Below are 18,749 nucleotides of genomic sequence, written 5' to 3'. Positions count from 1 at the left end.
TCCTCTTCGTACCTGCGCTACCCTACGACAACATGAGGCTCATCAACGGTTCAACTCCGACCACTGCTGCCAAACGCCATTCAGGACGTCTGAGTCAATGTAGCGAAAAATGTTGTGGTAGACGTCGTTTAAGCGTCAGCATTACTCTCTTCGTGCGGTCACTGTCATTGGTGGCACGAAGTTCGTACCATGCTGGGAAAAGGGGCTACTACAGCGTTACATATGACATTAATAAGGCCATTTCAAGCGAGGAGCTGCCACTTTTATTGAAGTCTGCCAATGATTGCACCATAATATTCTAAGTGGCTGGTCTCGGAAACTCCCAATACGTCAAAATCATCTTCAAAAATGACTGCCATCAGTCGCATGTCAAGGTAGATCATTTTCAACATGCTGTCCGGCCCTTTGTTCCCAAGCCAGTTCAGTGCAGAAAATACCAAATATTCGTTCCAGTGAGTCTACGATATATTCCCGTTGCTCAGCACAACATTTTGCAGACTACTGCTAGGTTAAAGCTGTCAGAGGCTCCACGACGCCTCGTCAAAGGAATGTCCAAAAGTTAAGCGCAAAATCTACTTCTTGAAAAATGAATAGTGAGGGACCCTTCCACTCAACAATAAGTAGCTGCTGACACCAAACGACGCCGTACTCGTCGCAGACGCTCATCAAGGAATTCTATTCTCTGCACACAGAATACATCTTCCGCAAAGCCTCTTGTTCTTGAATCAGCTCCACAAACGCTGCAGACTGTATCCAAATCATATATTGATTATTAAACAGCTGAAAAGAAAGCCGAGGATAGAGCATAATCACCAATGCAAGGGATAAGCTTTTCGGATAAACTACAAGGATTGCCGCCACAGTGCTCCATACGTCGCCCAGGTGTGCTGACAGAACATGACCGCCGAATTGCGGCAGTACTCAAGTGCTTGATAAATGAGATTCGCGCTTGTGGGTAATTCTAATGCGAGAACAGCTCCAAGCGCAGTACAAGTTTTGGATTGCCTGAGCCTAGTGCTCGCGAATCTTCGGTAGGCACAATTGCTATTCAACTGCCTTGATTCCGTGATGAAGTGCGTAGTGCGACGATGCTGAAGTGGAATGCCACAGGACCTAAACCACGTTTCTACCGTTTTCGCCCATACGTTTTTTACCAACCATTAAAATATAGTGGTAATATATGAACCAAAGGTGTCGAAAGCGCAATAGTTCTCTGGTTGCGAAACCTTTATGGAGTAGACGTACGCGTAGTCCAGCAAAGTAGTTGTTTACGTGTGCACAGAACAGACCTGCATTCCCCATTCGGTGCTAGCTCACCGTGAAAACCGATACGGTGTCTCCGCATTACAAAGAATAAAGTGGCCTTCAACCTAATTGTCGCCTATATCCCCCCATCTAGTCGGTCCGATGGCGACCGACTTCGAGACATCCTGTCAGCGACTGCTGTACCTTAGATAATACCTGCTGACTTCATTGCTCATCATTTCGTTTGCGGAAGCTCCGGAATAGATTGCAGTGGCCGATAACTTGTGTAGTTTGTTTCCGACCACAAGTACAGCCTTATGAACAATTCAAGTTCAACGTACTTGTGTGGCTCGATTTATAGCAGTTGCTTGGATTTGACTTTGGTGTCATGGCGTATTGGTCAAAAGTTTTGGTGGTTCTCTGACATCGAGACTTCTGGCAGTAACCGTACTTGCACCTACTTGAGAATCACGGGGTTTGGTAGCTCCTCCGATTATATTTCTCGGCAACTAAGGTGGTCAACGTATACGACAAAGCTGGAAGAGGCATGCAAAGGATTATTTACCTGCAGCATTCAGGGCCTCCCCCCCGGTGCTATGGACGCGTCGAAGTACACTTTTACACAAACGATAAAGCGTAGTGATTTTGATATATAACTTGAGCGACCTCAAAGGATTCGGAGAAGAGCCAAGAGGCAATACGGGTGTACGAACTCAATTCATGACCTTAGAGATGCTACACGAATACAAAAGAATATCCCATGTGGTACGGACAGGCCATAGGAACAAAGGTGGAAGATGTTTTGCAGACACTTGACCCACGCAAGCTACTGTCTGTCACACGCAGGATGGTGCACGGCCTTGGCTCGTCTTTCTGCGGTCTCAGTCTGTGTCCTAGCTCTCCATCAAAGCCGTTCGCAGGTTGATATAGCTGAACATTTCTCTGTCAAATTTGCGGGTAGTGTGATCACGAGTAATAGCCAATTTCTGGGCGAGGTTGCTGCGACATGCTTCCCAGAATTGAGTGTATCCTTCTCACTTGATGAACATGCAGGCGCTCATTTTCGCCAGGGCCGGACGGCATCACCTACGCTGATTTATGCCACCTAGGTGAAGATGGTGGAGGTCGACTTCTGGAATGTTACAACCAGTCAAGAAATGACGGTGTCATTCCTGAACAGTGAAGTCCAGCGGCTTGAAGCCACCCCTGAAACCTGGCGAAACGCCATTTGACTTAGCATCCTACCGACCCATTGTGACGTCCAGCCGCGTTTCAAAATCATGGAAAGAATGGTTCTCGCACGCCTCGAGTGGTATTTTGAGTGCCACAACGTATATCCGATGCCATTAATGGGTTGGAAGAGGTCGCGCCTTTGTTGACAACGTCATCGACTGGGTGACGTCTGTGTAACAATAAAAACACCTCAAACGTATATCGGTTGCACTTTTCCTCGATGTGAAAGGCGCCTATGATAATGTAACGCATGAAGCCATCCTAGTTTCCCTAGAAGAAGATTGGAATCGGTCGACGAATATTTCGGTGGATTCGAAGATATCTGTTCAAAAAGCTCATCTTTACGCAAAGTACGGATGTACGAACCACTGACCCTCCCACTTGTCGTGGCGTCACGTAAGACAGAGTTCTTAGCATCATTTTGTTGAGCCTCGGCATTGAATTCTGCCACTTACAGACAACCTTTCCATGCAGGTTGGCGACATATGCATACGAGGCTCCGAAGCTGCACGGCTCCCCAAAACAGCGACCCTGACATCATCGTTCCTGCGTGTTCAGTGCCTCAGCACTTTGACTGGAAATTGTGCCTTAGTTGCTTTTATTCATGGGCCCTTGAACTGTTACCCTATTTTTATTGATCAGCAAACAATTTCATACGCAAAATCTCAACGAGTTTTGGCGGTATTATCGACAGAGACCTTTCATGGAGCCCCCAGACCTCATACTTGAAGAAGAGTCTTACTGTCGCCCATATACTAGAGTTTCATAAATGTAAAATGTGGGACACATCTGTGGAATTTATGCTCTAACTATACAATGTGCTCTTCCTAAGATACTTAATATATAAGACATCAATGATATCCAATGCTAACAAAACTAATATCCGTGTCCTACGGAGGATTCAAGGCCAAAGAAACTCTTCGAGTAAAACACTTGCTTTGGCTAGTTGGTTCATGCTTGAATGTGTAGAGAGCAGGGTGCGAAGATCAGGGCCGAAGAAGAACGCAAATGGCGCCGGTCCTGTCGTTTGTGTTCTCCTTTTGTCCTGATCTTTGCGCCCTGCTCTTTACACATTCAAACTCTTCGAACATTGACTGGGCTACTTCAATGTGGTTCAACCGCAGCAACAATTGCCACCATGACAGACCACCCAGTAACGGCTTATATAGCTGCTTACGCACTGTGGGTGCATGTTCTCGATATATCCAGAGCTCTTCAGCACAATCTCGTTCGGTTGCCTGAGAAAATAGCCAATGGAGCCTTCTTCATGGCAGTTGCAACTAACTAGAACTCTTTCTCATTGAAATATTCGCACTCATCAAGTACACCATCCCTTCTGTGGTGCTTGAAAATGCATACTGTGTACCTTGCTGTTCCAGGTACTGCGAAGAAGGCCAGACTGATCACCACGGCTCTCAAGCAGATCAGATTGGAACTTTTGTATTGTCGGTATTCTAACCGAACCACGTTTACACATACGATTTGGTCTTGTGAAGTTCCTCGGGCGCCATTGTTTTTCCATCTAAATAGGTCATCATGAAGTTTAAGACTTCACACGTGAAGACATCTACAGGTTCCGAACTTGCCTCTCTTCGCCTAGCTGTCGAATAGATTGAAAAATAGCCGTCCAAAAATAGGCAATACTTTGTAATTCAAAGGCAGCCCTCCAAAGACTGCGAAGTGTACGACGTGGTAATTACGACCAGCTGCTGTCTCAAATCAACTAATATTGTCGTTGATCTTCTGAACGAGGAAACGATAGTCTTTCAGTGGCGGCCGGACATTGGGGCATCCGTCGTAATCATCTCGCCGATGACGCTTCGCGACTTGCCCACGTTGCAGCACCAACACTTATAATTTTATCGAGAGTAGACGGTGCACGAGAGCTTCGGAATCTCGTGCGTAGAATCACGTCGAGTTACGGGCATACATCGCAAAACTGTAAAAGTCGATTGTGCAGCCTCAACCCATCACTGAAACAGAAATTACCAGCAAACGTTTCACAACTTGCCGCAAGACTACTGTGTTGGCTGTGGGTAGGAGTCGCATTCAGTAAGTCCTACAACTATCGTATTGGAATGGTGGATTGACCAATGTGCGCTAGGTGCAAGTGTGAGGACAGCCTCAATCATGTTCTGTTCCACTGTTCTTGCTTCAATAATAATCGTGAGGCTCTACAGTGTGCCTTGAAAAGACTGGACGATAGGCCAGTTAAAGCAGCAGATGTCTTCGGGGCTTGGCCTCACAGTTCATCAGCACATAAAGACATTAGAGCGCTTCTTCTGTAGCTAAAGGCAACAAACTTAAGTGATTGCAGTTAGATTAGGGCACGTGAAATCGCAATACAGCTCATGTCTTCTCTTTCTTTCACTGCCCCACCCCCACTTGTAGGTTAGCTAACGGAACGCACTCTGGTAACCTCCCTGTCTTTGCTTGCTCTCTTCTCTCTTTAGAGTTCTCACAACTAAAGCGCGTCAAGTGATATGGGCATATTTCCTCTTTTCTGCTACTAGCCTCAGACAAAACCTTATGCATCCTTGTTGCTCGGATGACAAAAGGTCTAAAGCAAGCTAGGTGCACGCAGTTCAGGTTCATCTGTAAATTGGCGAACGATATTCCAGGCCGTTATCAGCCGGACACTTACAAAATGGTAGTCATGGTTGACGACTCTCAACCATGCCTCCAAAATATTATGCAAACGACTATGCGACAATATCTGCTCATGCAGATAGGTGATTATCATATAAACAATCTAGCTACACTCAAACAGCAACCGGAAAGATTGCATCGCAGTGGTTCCGATAGCTCTTTTATTACAAAGCTCTGAACGCAGCATTCCATTTTGGTTATAGCGTCGCAATAGACGCCTGCCTGACGCGTTAGAACTCAGGTTAGGGTGCTTTGACATTACCGCCTTTTTTCTAACTGTTGCGCTGAGCCCAAGACACTCTAAATTGTCCCTGTATGTGCTTGTAAAGAGAGCAGAGTTGGTGCTACGTTTTTCGGGGTAGCAATAATAGAGCGTTTCACATAACTTATACCAAATTGTAGAAACATTCTGAGGGACTTCTTTATTATCTAAGGTTGCGCGCCCCGACCAGAATGAGGTTGCGGCTGTGATATATACAGATCTAACAATGGTATGATTTGATCATGATAGGTATAGTTCAGGCAGATGCAAACCTAATATTGGGCTCACACTAATTTCGCCGGAGATGCAAGCATTGCGAAGCTGCATATAGGTCAGCGGATGTAAAAGGCGACGTCGATAAACTGCGCAAGTCTTTTTGACGATCTGGCCAGGGAAAGCTTAGGACTGAGGCCATCTTTTCGGGGAATCTTCACCGTGTATACGTAATGCCTCATAACCTCGAGCGTACCGGAATTATGGAAGAACGCCAACATAATCCTAATCCATAAGAAATAGGACGCCAAAGACTTGAAAAATTATAGACCGATCAGCTTACTGTCCGTTGCCTACAAAGTATTTACTAAGGTAATCGCAGATGGAATCAGAAACACCTCAGACTTCTGTCAACCAAAGGACCAGGCTGGATTTCGTAAAGGTTACTCAACAATAGACTATAATCACACTATTAATCAGGTGATAGAGAAATGTGCGGAATATACCCAACCCTTATATGCAGCTTTCATTGATTACAAGAAAGCGTTTGATTCAGGTAAAACCGCAGCAGTCATGAAGGAATTACGGAATCAGGGTGTAGACGAGCCCTACGTAACAAATACTTAAATATATCTATAGCGACTCCACAGCCACGGTAGTCCTTCATTAAGAAGGCAACAAAATTCCAATAAAGAAAGGCGTCAGCCAGGGAGATACGATCTCTCCAATGCTATTCACAGCTTATTTGCAGGAGGTATTCAGAGACTTGGATTGGGAAGAATTGGGCATAACAGTTAATGGAGAATACCTTAGTAACGTGCGATTCGCTGATGATATTGCCTTGCTTAGTAACTCAGGGGACCAATTGCACTGCATTCTCACTGACCTGGAGAGGCAAACCAGAAGGGTGGGTCTAAAACATTTATCTGCAGAAAACTAAAGTAATGTTTAACAGTCTCGGAAGAAAACTGCAGTTCACGATAGGTAGCGAGGCACTGGAAGTGATACGGGAATACATCTACTTAGGGCAGATAGTGACCGCCGATCCGGATCATGAGACGGAAATAATCAGAAGAATAAGAATGGGCTGGGGTACGTTTGGCAGGCATTCTCAGATGATGAACAGCAGGTTACCATTATCCCTCAAGAGAAAAGTGCATAACATCTGTGTCTTACCAGTACTCACGTATGGGGCCGAAACGTGGAGGCTCACGAAAAGGGTCCTACTGAAATTAAGGGCGACGCAGCGCGCTATGGAAATACTGATGGCTGTTACATTAAGGGATAAGAAAAGAGCAGATTAGGTGAGGGAACCAACACGACATAATGACATCTGAGTTGAAATCAAGAAAAAGAAATGGGCAAGGGCAGGACATGTATTGAGGAGGGAAGATAACCGATGGTCATTAAGGGTTACACACTGGATTCCAAGGGAAGGGAAGCGTAGCAGGGGGCGGCAGAAAGTTAGGTGGGTGGATGAGATTAAGAAGTTCTAAGAAGTTCATTCTATTTGTTCTTCGTGAAAAATTTTTCAACACTTGCCAGAGTTTGTAGTGCCATCTGGAGACGTAAGGGATCGCCTGTAATATAGACGGTTGAATGATGTTTAGCATAAAATATTACGAGAAATCAGGAAATAGTCAGGAAATAAATAGTGAGTTCTACTTACTTTGTCACAACAATGACGATATCTTTCGCATGTATGACTGCTGCATAATGTCGGTGCAACATTGATTTCACATTCCTATAGATATCATTCATGCCGGCTGTTTTTGTACCCTTTTGGAAAACCTCTGCACTGTGAGCTTTTGACAACTGTGTAAGAAGAAAAAAAATAAGAAACCTACCCGGCTATGAAAATTTGTAAAACTCGGATGAAATACCAGTGGCTGTCTTTTTATTGCGAAAAGACATAAAAAATTTCGAGTCGCAAAATTTATTTTCGCGAAATTAGCAATGATTTAGTGAAGCGAAATTCCTCAACACTTTTTTCACAGGGGATGAATTCGATCAGTTCCTTATGCCGCTGTAACCTCCTGAAACAATGTACTGCTTTGACAACACGCGATCTTCCCGATGGGAGCACCAACGCAAAACTGTCAATCATGTGTTTGTGTGCGCAAATTTGTTCCTATTGTTTCAATTGAAATGTATGCAATATCTCTTGATTATATGCTGTCATTGTGAACCATTAGAGCGATCGACGAAATACTGATGCAAAAACTGTATTGTGGGTGAGAATTATCCAGACACTAAAAAGAAAACACCTCTGCTTTCAGTGTCACGAGCGCTCTAGTGCAATTCTCTGAGTTGTCTAGCTAGCTGCAGATGTGCATACTCACCGTATTAAAGCTGTGTCTCAAGAACACAAAACGGCCCACATCAAGAAGCTCCAAACGTCTTGATACCTGCACACAGAGTAGTTTTATTGCCGCTGTTATCTCACTAAATTGTACAAAAGATGTAACTAAGTGTGAACCACAATACAAAGCGCTACCACGATAGCCTGGTCACAATTAAGCTACAGGTAACTAAGGGTACCAGCCAATAAAAACTTTATTCATATGTAATCGTAATTTTTCTTTGATGAGCAAGTTATTGAAGTTCTCGAAATTATTAGTGACACATTCTTAGTTCTGGTCTTGCTAGTGGAAAGGTAGCAAACAGCGTACCCTAGACCTGCTGGGTAGTTTTCCGAAGTGGTAGACTACGCACTAACGGCGGACATCGTTGTCGCGACTAAGAAACTCACAAACGACGCCTCCAGCATGGTCGTTCATCTTTTTATTGGTGAATTCGGGCCCATGATGAGCCCTTAGATTAGGTGGCTCTGCCTTCTTTGGAGCCACTCGAACAAGAAAGACGTACAAACTAATTACCACTTTAAGCTCTGTAGGTTGACTTCGCTAAGCAGATTAGCTTGGTTTTTGCTCATCATCGTTCAACGCACATGCTTAAGTTTGGATCATAAATATCAAACTGCCTTTTCTTGTACTTTGGATTACAATAACAAATTTATTGCAGGGGAATTGCTCCTGTGCTGTAGCTGGCACGAGCAAACGCTCGCATTGGTCCGATACTTTTCCTCCTCAATCTTAACATGGACACAGGCTCGCAATATATGTTGGGTGTTCCAACTGTCATGCACCAAGGTATAAAAATACCCTAATTCCACGTAGCTAGACAGAACTGAGGCATTGTCGTTTGCGGTCGCTTGGAGATATTCAGATTATTTTTTAGCATCCTGCCTAATTAGGTATTACATGTTAATTGTTTAATTGACTTCCCAAATATTATACTTAGATGAAAAGTTTCAACGAGAAAATTGTAGAGCGACAAAAAAAATTCCCGATAAAGCTTCTTGTTGCTCAATATGTGCTACATGAAAGTGTATTCCTAACGTGAAAGAAGTCCACAAATAGACGCAGAATTGACGCGTGAGTTGCCCCTCCAGCAGCTTGCGTCTATTCCCGGGCTTCTTTCATGATCGGAAAAACATCTTTTGAAGCACAAATTGAGCAAAATAAATCTCTATCGGGAATATTTAGTTTTGCTCTACAGTTTTGACATTCACAATTTTCATTTAATTACAATATTTGACAAGTTGAATAAATAATTAGGACAAATTACGCAATTAGGCGGAATGCAAAAAGTACTCTGAGTACCTCCAAGCAACGACAAGCAACATGATCTTGATTCTGTCCAGCTACGTGGCTTTTGAAATATTTTTAAATATTGGTGTATGATAGTCAGGACACCCTCTATGCATAAATGAGCTTGAAGAAAGCAAACCTAAGGACCCCATTTTTATTAGTCATATCATAAGAAGCAGACTGTGACACCAGGAGAGAGAGAGAGCTAATTACCTCTATGTTGTTCTTGGTGTCGCAGTCGGCTTCTTATGATATTGCTAATAAAAATCGCGTCCTTAGGTTTCCTTTCTGCACGTTCATTATATGCATAAAGAATATTTTTAAATATTGGTATATGATAGCAAGGACACCCTCTATGCATATAATGAACGCGAAGAAACGAAACCTAAGGACCCGATTTTTATTAGTCATATCATTAGAAGCCGACTGTGACACCAAGAACACAGAGGAAATTAGCTCTCTCTCTCTCTCTCTCTCTCTCTCTATATATATATATATATATATATATATATATATATATATATATATATATATATATATATATATATATATATATATCCTAATGCGAGCAAAGCACTTGACGCGAGAGCAGCATGAGGAGTTCGAGGCGTTTTTCCACCAGTGCAGCCTAGGTATCCTCGAGCTCATGCCTTTCAGCGACGATCATTCCTCTTCACAACAATCATCCCCATCGGTAGAAGGAGCCAACTATGCAACTCACGGTGAACATGACATTATAGGGTCTCAATACGGCTTCGGGCACTGCGCTTGGGCGATTTCACAACCACGACAGCGTTGGTCCGTAGGCGGCATGACAGGCTCGACGATATAGTTCACAGATGATGTCTGCGTTACAACACGGCTGCGTCCTTCATTTTGAAGACGTGCTTCGATGAGAAGCGAGCAGGAACGGCTGGAACCCGAAGCCACACAAGGGAATCTGGAAGAAAGTGTCAATGTGGTTGGTCTTCGTGACGTCGAGATTTTTGTTGCCGTTGATCGGTGGTTGTAAGGGAACGGGCGAGCTCACGGCATTCCTCAGCGCGTCGGGCGGCTTCTGAGATGGGCGCATATTCAGATGAGTCGGGTCTGTGCGGAAGAATGGCGTCGAGTGTAGTCGAATGTTCGCGGCAATACAAGAGGAAGAATGGCAAAAAGTTTCTGTTCGCCTGCCGTGCAATGTTATAGGCGTACGTGATGAATGACAAAATAAAGTCCCAATCAGTATGATTAGACGCGACGTATTTGGATAGCATGGGGCGCGTGGTGCGGGTAAAACTTTCCCTCAAAATATTACTTAAAGGGGGTAGGCGGTGGTGGTGCGATGAACTATGCGAGAGCGCTTACAATTTCGGAGATGCACGCACGTCCTAGATCGCTCAAGATTTCGCGAGGTGAGCCGTGATGGAGTAGAATGATGGAGTATAAGGTTTTTATAAGGAGCCGTGATGGAGTATAAGGTTTTTCAGTAGGAAGAATGCTATATCGAGAGTTCCGCGTATCGTGTCAAGTAGCCACAGCGACGACTACCCAGTGGTTTTCGGAAGCCGTGCATGGAAGGGGTCCATACACGGCCATGCTAGTGCGATCGAACGACCTGGCAGCACACCGGACTGGCTGGAGTGGTCAAGAGAGATGCTGAGCAGGAACCTTGCGGCGTTGGCACTGTGGGCACGATCGAATGTATTTGCACACAAGGGTGTAAATGCCACGCCCACAAACCCTCAAGCGAAACCCAGTGTCCGTCTTGAAGACAACCGCACGTTCAATATTTGGATCAGTTTGGAAGGCAGAACATGTTTCATCACGAAGATGGGGTACGAGCAGCAAGCACTTGCTAACGTCAGAGAGGTGATTCCGGCGATAAAGAAGGCCATCGCGAATTTCCAATTGAGAAGCTTGATGACGCAATGGCTGAGAAAGTGGAGGAAGAGTCGACGGGTTTGGAACAAAGCGCAGAAAAGCCCTAATCCGGGCATTCACGTGCTGCTCGTTAGCCATGTCGCCTTCAGCTGGAAACAGAAGTAATTCGTTAGCGGCAGGAAGGCCAGCAGTGCTTATGGTTCACACGGGTGTTAAAAAGTCCGTTTTAGGTTGGTCGCTGTGAATGTCGATAGAAGAAAACAACTCTGTGCTTTGGAAGCAGTCTACGACATGATCACTTCTCGGTAAGGATATTTACGAGTTACTTGTTAGTACGATGGTAATCGACAGAGAGATTAATCAACATATTCACTCATGTACTTCTATATCTTTCTCGGGGGACCGCTTTTCACCGTCTAACAAATGTTATCGCTCAGCGCGGGACGCGCGCACATTTATCGAATGTTTCTGGAATGTTATCGATTGTTCTTTTTGCTGTCTGTTGTCATACTGGCTTGCGTATCTGATTGCATGTGCGACGCGAATTGTGTAGAAGTTTCTAGAAGACACGCGGGCACCAGCGATTGCTATGGTGCCTTCGATGGCTCATGTATAAAAGCTGACGCGTTTGACCCGCTGATCAAGTTTTCGACTATTGCCGACTGTGTTCGCCGCTTTTGTTGAGCTTTGTGTGTAGCCTGTGTTTCTGAGCGCAGGTTCGCCCAATAAAGTTAAGTTTCGCCAGTCAAAGATTTGTTGCTGTGACCTCGACCGTCACTATCACATGACATCTGGTGGAGGTGCTAGTTTGTTCGTGTGTTCATGTACCGGACGCCCCGGAGAAGCCTTGGCTCAAACCCGACCGCAATGACCACACCAACGTCGTCCCGCATCATCGAGCAAGCTGCCTACTGCAACAGCTGCCCCCGGAGCGTGGATTTCTACCTGAGATGACAAAGGAAGCCGTGGCCAAGACAACCCGAATGGCTGCCTTTGCGTGCCCTATTCTGATACAACAACTTCGGGGCCCACCAGCCATCCATGGATCATCGAATGAAGACCCAGAAACCTGGCTGCATGCCTACGAACGAATCACGACATTCAGAAACTGGGGCTCCGACAACAAGCTGCGACATGTATACTTCGCCTCAGAAGACGCCGCCAGAACGTAGTTTGAGAACCGGAAGTCGACCCTGACAATAAGAGACCTGTCTGGTAGCGGCTTTCCGCGGCTCATTGCGAGCGTCGTGCGCAAGGAAAGGGACGAGGCTGTGCTAGAAGCACGACAATAACTACACAACTAGAACATTACAACTTTCTCTGAGGAGATGAAGCGGCTGTTCCGCCATGCCAAACGGGATATACGTGACTAGAAAGAAATTCGGTTCCCCATGCGTGGGGTACTGCAGGAGCTCTTCGCGGGATTGTTACGCAACCCGCCTAAAACTGTTGCCGAATTTATTTCCTAGGCCATAGCAATTGACACGACGCTCGATATGCGCACAAGGCAATATCACCACTGACCGCTGACCGCGAACCACAACAACGCTCACGCCCTCGGTAGCTACGACCTGTGGGAGACCTTCAGAGCGGTCGTTCGCGACGAACTGAAAGCGCTCTTTCCAAGGTCGCAGTCTCAAGTGGCCTCAATTGCCGGCATCATCAAAACAGGCGTACAGTTATCAATTGGAGTTCCTGAGGTGCAACCACAATCACCGCGGCCCCAGCGAGAAGCGACGGCCTACGCCGCCGTCGCCCTCCGTCACGGTCCCCCTCCACGAACACGACCACGCCCGGGCCCTGAACCTACGCAATTCCGTCGTCCACCTCCACCGCCGCGAATACGCCCACCCGTCGCCCAGCGCAGCTACGCAAAGAAAACGGACATTTGGCGCGCCCGCGACCACCATCCACTCTCATATGACTGCGGAGAAGCCGACCAAATATACTGCCGATTCCTATACCGCGACTTGGAGCTACGAGGATTCGCCGGCAACGCGCCGCGTTCAGAACTTGCGGAGCGCCCTCGTGATATTTCCGACTACATCGCCGTTGCTCCATTCAGCCCTCGACGACCATCCCGTCCGCCATCGCCAGGCTGCTACCTGTCACCGCTGCGTCACCCATACACTGGCCCAGCCCGGGGCTGGTCCGACATCCCATATAATGAGATCTGAAAGCAGCAACCGATGGAGGTGCGGTTGCTGTTCGTCGAAGTGACGAAAATCCTCTGCCGCCTACGAAGACTGAAGTGACCATCTCGACGACATAACAACGTCACGCCGTCAACCCGACGAAGCTTGGATGCAAAGAAGGCGCCGACAAAAGACTTGACGACTCGACGTACCAGCCACACGTCAACACGACGCAGCCGTGATCCAATGCAAAGACCTAACTGCAACGCAAGATACAGAACAAGCGTCCTCGACGTGCTTCTCGATGGCCACACAGTCACAGCTTTAGTGGGCATAGGAGCCGACTACTCCGTCATCCGTGGATTGTTCGCAGCCAAGCCGAATAAAGTCAGGACTGTATGGGACGGCCCTCGAATTCGCACAGCTGGATGACACCTCATAACGCCGACGGGAATCTGCATGACATGAATTACACTTCATGAGCTTGCCCACGCTGCAATGTTCGTTGTCCTCCAACATTGCTCACGAGCAGTAATTCACGGCATGGACTTACTGAACCAACACGGCGCCATCAATCACCTGAGGTCAAAGTCGATAACGGTGTCAACAGACCAAGCGACACCGACGAGGCCTTCCCGTCAGCGTGCTTTTAGTGTACTTGAGGACCAAGTCAGCATCCTGGCTCGCTCCAGCATCGTCATTTCCATCGGCAGCGAAACAACTAGAGACGTAGAAAGTGTCATCGAGGGCGACAAACCTCTACTGCTCGACCGTGAAATTTGCATCGCAAGAGGGATCGCTCAACTGCACGGAGATCAAGTGAAAGTGATGCTGACAAACTTCAGCCTGGAGTTCAAGCACATCAACAAGGGCATGGCGATCGTACAAATCTAGGAAACTGTGCAAACAAGCAATGCATTTGGCCTCTCGGATTTTGCCGCATCTTCGCTAACGACCCTAGTTCTTGAATCAGACTTCGACATAAATCCAAGTCTCGTACTGAGTAAACAGCAGCAACTCAAGTCTTTTGCGACAATACAAAGACTGCTTTTCGACGTCATCAAGGATTCGACGAACACCTTTTGGAAAGCACCGCGTAATAACCTAAGAGTAGGCTCGACTACTTTTCCAAAGCCCTTATCGAGTTTCGACGCGAGAATGCGAAGATATAAGTGCACAAGTCGACGAAATGCGTCGATTATCGTCGACTGAACAAGATCACGAAGGAGGACGTATACCCGCTCCCACGGATAGACGACACATTGAATGGGCTCTGCGATGCAAAATATTTGCCGTCGATGGACCTCAAGTCTTACTACTGGCAAGTACAAGTCGACGAGAGCGATCGCGAAAAGACCGTCTTCATCAGGCGAGACAGCCTCTATGAGTTCAAGGATATGCCATTTGGATTGTGCTTGGCGTCTGCAGCGTTCCAGAGCGTGATGGACATGATTTTAGCAGGATTGAAGTGGCAGACCTGTCTTGTTTACTTGGATGACGTCGTCGTCATTGCCGGAAATTTGGATGTTCACCTTAGGCGGCTTGCGACAGTACTAGAAGCCACCAAGTCATCAGGACTCACTCTGAAGCCGGAAAAGTGCCGCTTCGCTTAAGATGAGTTTCTGTTCTCAGGGGACGTTATCAGCATATCTGAAGTCCGCCCCGAGCAGCAAAAGTTCGCGCAGCCCATAGACATGAAGGAAATGCGTATACGCCTTGAAATGTTTGCCTACTACATGCGCTTTTTCAAGGACTTTTCACGCATTGGTGAGCAGCTCACACATCTAACCAAAGGTGACGTCGAGTTAAAGTAGGAAATGTCGCAGGCCAACGGCATTTCAAGAACTCAAAAGACGCATGCAGTCCCCGTCGGTACCTGCGCACTTCAGCGAAGGACGCCGATGCCGAAATCCACACTGACGCCTGTAGCCTATGCCTTGGTGTCGTCCTAGTCCAGAGGAAAGACGGACTTGAACGGGTGATAGCTTGCGCTGGCCGGTCGCTGTCGAAAGCGGAAGACAATTATTCTACGAGCGAGAAGGAGTGCTTCGGCATCATTTGAGCTACAGCAATATTCTGCCCTTACCTATATGGCAAGCTTCAAAGTTGTCAGCGCCCATCACGCGTTGTGTTGGCTAGCGAATATAAAGAGCCTTTCAGGACAGCTGGCGCGGTGGAGCCTCTGACTACAAGAATATGACATCACAGTGACCTACAAGTCCGGACGAAAACACCCTGATGCCGATTGCCTATCCCACGCCCCCATAGACCCGCCACCGCAAAATGACGAGTATGACGACGCCTTCCTTGGAATAATAAGCGCGGAACACTTGTCTGAACAGCGACGAGCAGACCCGGAGCTAAAAAGTCTCGTCGAGTATTTGGAAGACCGAAGTATTTCTAAGGGAATTTAACGACTATTGCCTTCGTTCTTGCTTCAAAACAACCTACTCGTAAAGAACTTCTCACCAGTCCGCGCAACTTACGTTCTTGCTCCCTCAGTGCTGCGCCTAGAAGGGCTGCACGCCCTACATGACGATCCGACCACTGGGCGCCTCTAATTCTCCCCGACGCTCTCGAGGATACAGGAAAAGTATCATTTGCCTCGCCTGACCGACGACGTCGCCCGTTACATCAAGATATGCCGACACTGTAAGCTATGCAAGACACAACCGATAAGGCCAGCGGGTTTACTACAGCCGATCGAGTCTCTTCGCCGCCCATTTCAGCACATTGGGATGGCCTTGTTGAGACCTATTCCGACGTCAGCATCCGAAAATAAGTGGATCGCCGTCGCGACGGACTCTTGCAAAGATTCTACAGGTTCACTGTGATCATGAATTTTTGTTCTCTTCCAGGCTATTGAACTTTATGTTTGTCTTCAGAATGGCAATGTTCAACCTCTTCTTGAACTTTTATCACTAAGGTACAAAATCATTTGAGGGAAAACAAGAGGAAGGCGGGAGATGGAAATTCAAGACCATGAGGAAAATGAGAACTTGGTAAAACGGGAGCCCGCTTTTACTGTGTTCCCATTTTGCTCACCATTCTAAATTATGTAAGGTAACTGGAATCCCCCATGATCGCTGGTACTTTTGCTAAATGAAATGCCTTGCGATACCTTAATTAAGGCATATAAATGTCGGTTGTACTCCTCTGGTTTGTCAATGACCTGATTGATTGCATGAATGTGATCCAGTATAGTAGACCCCTTCCCAAAGGAAGCCTGTTCTCTTGTTTGATAGAACAAAAGAGTTGCCCTTATTTTCTTGTAAATGACAATGGTGAATATTTTAAAGCATACTGAATGCGACACACTTCTAAGCCACTTTGCCACCACGGCACTCAATTAGTGTGCAATAGGCTCGACCATTGTTCACGCGTTGGATGCCGCAGAGATGGAGCTCTTGTACTGGCACACGCATTGGCCCATTTGACCGTCCTGCCAGCATGCGGCGTGTTCTTTTGCATGAAGAGAAGGAGAGACCCGTGCGAGGGTGCCTAATTCTTGCACGCCATTGCATTGCCCTCTCCAGTGCGTACGTCGCTTCAGACGTGCATCTTCTAGAGTGGACCCTGGAAACCCTGTGCATAGTATACATAGAACTTCTGCAAATAATTTGTTTACACGCACCGCAGAATGCGTACCACTTGTATGTTTGGCGACATAGCTTTGGTTAAACAATCAAACACATTATTTTCAACCCACGGTTTCTGTGTTCCCGGCAAGGTCACGCAAATGCACCCTAAATGGGCACTGCATGGAAGCTTCCACTTGACTGCGGGGCCTTGCCAAAAATCTAAGCATAACAGTACTTTCTGGCTCCTTAGATGGAGACATTGCGTTGACCGTGCATAATTTTCTCTTAATTCCTAACGTAAACTTGAATATCCCATTTGAAAGTTTGCTCTCTAATTCAAACCGGTGTCTTCCTGCTGCTGAGATAACGTCAGACATGTTTCCTTCCATCTGGCTTGCGTGGTTCTCAATTTTTTTTCTTAAACTTCAGATTTTTTAACCTCTAAATATACTAGTGCAGACAAAATGAAAATATGTACACTGGCGTTCTTTCTGACAATAGCGGTACACTGCCGGTGATGATATCGGCGTGCTTTTCGTATGCGCTCCTACAGAATTTTAAGTACATTGCAAATTCTGTAAATTTTTTGTCAATATGAGAGGGTATTATCAATCGGACGAAATAAAAAAAAAGTATCGGCAGAACCCCTCTCGCGATGGCCTTCGATGGTATTGCATTAGCATTGAATCAGTATCGGGACTCAACGTATTGCCTCCGTCGAAACAAATTTTGTAAAGTGTGTAATTCCCCAGGACCCCTATTTCATGATTCCCAAAGAAAACTCAAAGCCATCGAGAGCCAGGGCCACAGCAAAGGCTGCGCATGGCCTGTGAAATGCATGGCGAGACGGTAAGTGGCTGAGGCGGAGAAACGTGTCATGCGGCAACCAGGCTCCTCTCTCGCTCTCCTTTCTTGACGCACAGCGCCACCTCGTGGCAGTTCCGAGAACTCGCCGCGTGCCCTCCGATACCAGAAGCGTAGCACGTCAGTGCCTGGCCAACTCGGCTCACTCGCTTGCCACACGCAAAGTGGCGCAAACTCAGTGATTCATTCTGGAGACAGATTCATCGAAAAGCGTCAGATACCTACTTTAGTTAGGGCGCTGCCTGCTAATGTGCCAGGTTTCTGTCCTTGCGGAAACCTTCTGACGTATTTCAATACCGCTCATCATACAAGAAACTTAAGGGACGTTTCTCTCCTTGTAGAGGGATATATTCCAAGTGACACATACCTATTTCCCCTAGGTGGTGTTAATCGCGTAAATTGAAGAGCACCACACAATACTGGCATGTACCCACACTGAATGGAACACACCCAAAGCTCCTTGCGGGCGTCAGTGAGTTTCTTCCATCAGCGGCACCTACCCAGTCTCACATCTACAGTGACCCATGTCGACGTGAAATGTTATTTCACGGCCAGTAAATATGCGCTAATCGCTACATACTCAGTCGGCCAAGTTGTTACGAGTGTTTGCTTCTAACCCTATTCCCTGAGCACAGCAGCCTGACGTGCTAGCCATTCGACCATGAGCTACCCAGTGATCCACTTAGGCGGGGAAACGGCTTGGTGCAATCATAAATTCAAATATAGATAGATAGATAGATAGATAGATAGATAGATAGATAGATAGATAGATAGATAGATAGATAGATAGATAGATAGATAGATAGATAGATAGATAGATAGATAGAACAGCAGCAGCATTATTATTATCATCATCAGCCTATTTTATGTCCACTGCAGGACAAAGACCTGTCCCTGCTATCTCCAATTACCCCTGTCCGGCACCAACCGATCCCAACTAGTGCCCGTGAAATTGGTAATTTCATCGCCCCACCTAGTCTTCTGCCATCCTCGACTGCCACATCACTTTTTTGGAACCCACTCTGTAAGCCTAATTGCCCTCCGGATATTT

General features: G+C 46.5%; 1 protein-coding gene across 1 annotated transcript in view; it reads right to left on the bottom strand.

The window, feature by feature from the left end:
* The window catches only part of LOC140219564 (venom metalloproteinase antarease-like TserMP_B), a 129,407-nt gene that overhangs the window by 68,311 nt on the left and 42,347 nt on the right, over positions 1–18,749 (bottom strand). Inside the window, exons 3-5 of the mRNA XM_072289451.1 lie at positions 7,945–8,010; positions 7,272–7,417; positions 7,145–7,182 (exon numbers count right to left, since the gene is read on the bottom strand). Of these exons, the coding sequence (XP_072145552.1) occupies positions 7,145–7,182; positions 7,272–7,417; positions 7,945–8,010 (250 nt within the window). The remainder of the gene's footprint in view (positions 1–7,144; positions 7,183–7,271; positions 7,418–7,944; positions 8,011–18,749) is intronic.

The sequence above is a fragment of the Dermacentor andersoni genome, chromosome 7, assembly GCF_023375885.2.
Source record: "Dermacentor andersoni chromosome 7, qqDerAnde1_hic_scaffold, whole genome shotgun sequence".
Taxonomy (NCBI): domain Eukaryota; kingdom Metazoa; phylum Arthropoda; class Arachnida; order Ixodida; family Ixodidae; genus Dermacentor; species Dermacentor andersoni.
This window is presented reverse-complemented; position numbering and strand designations above follow the sequence as displayed.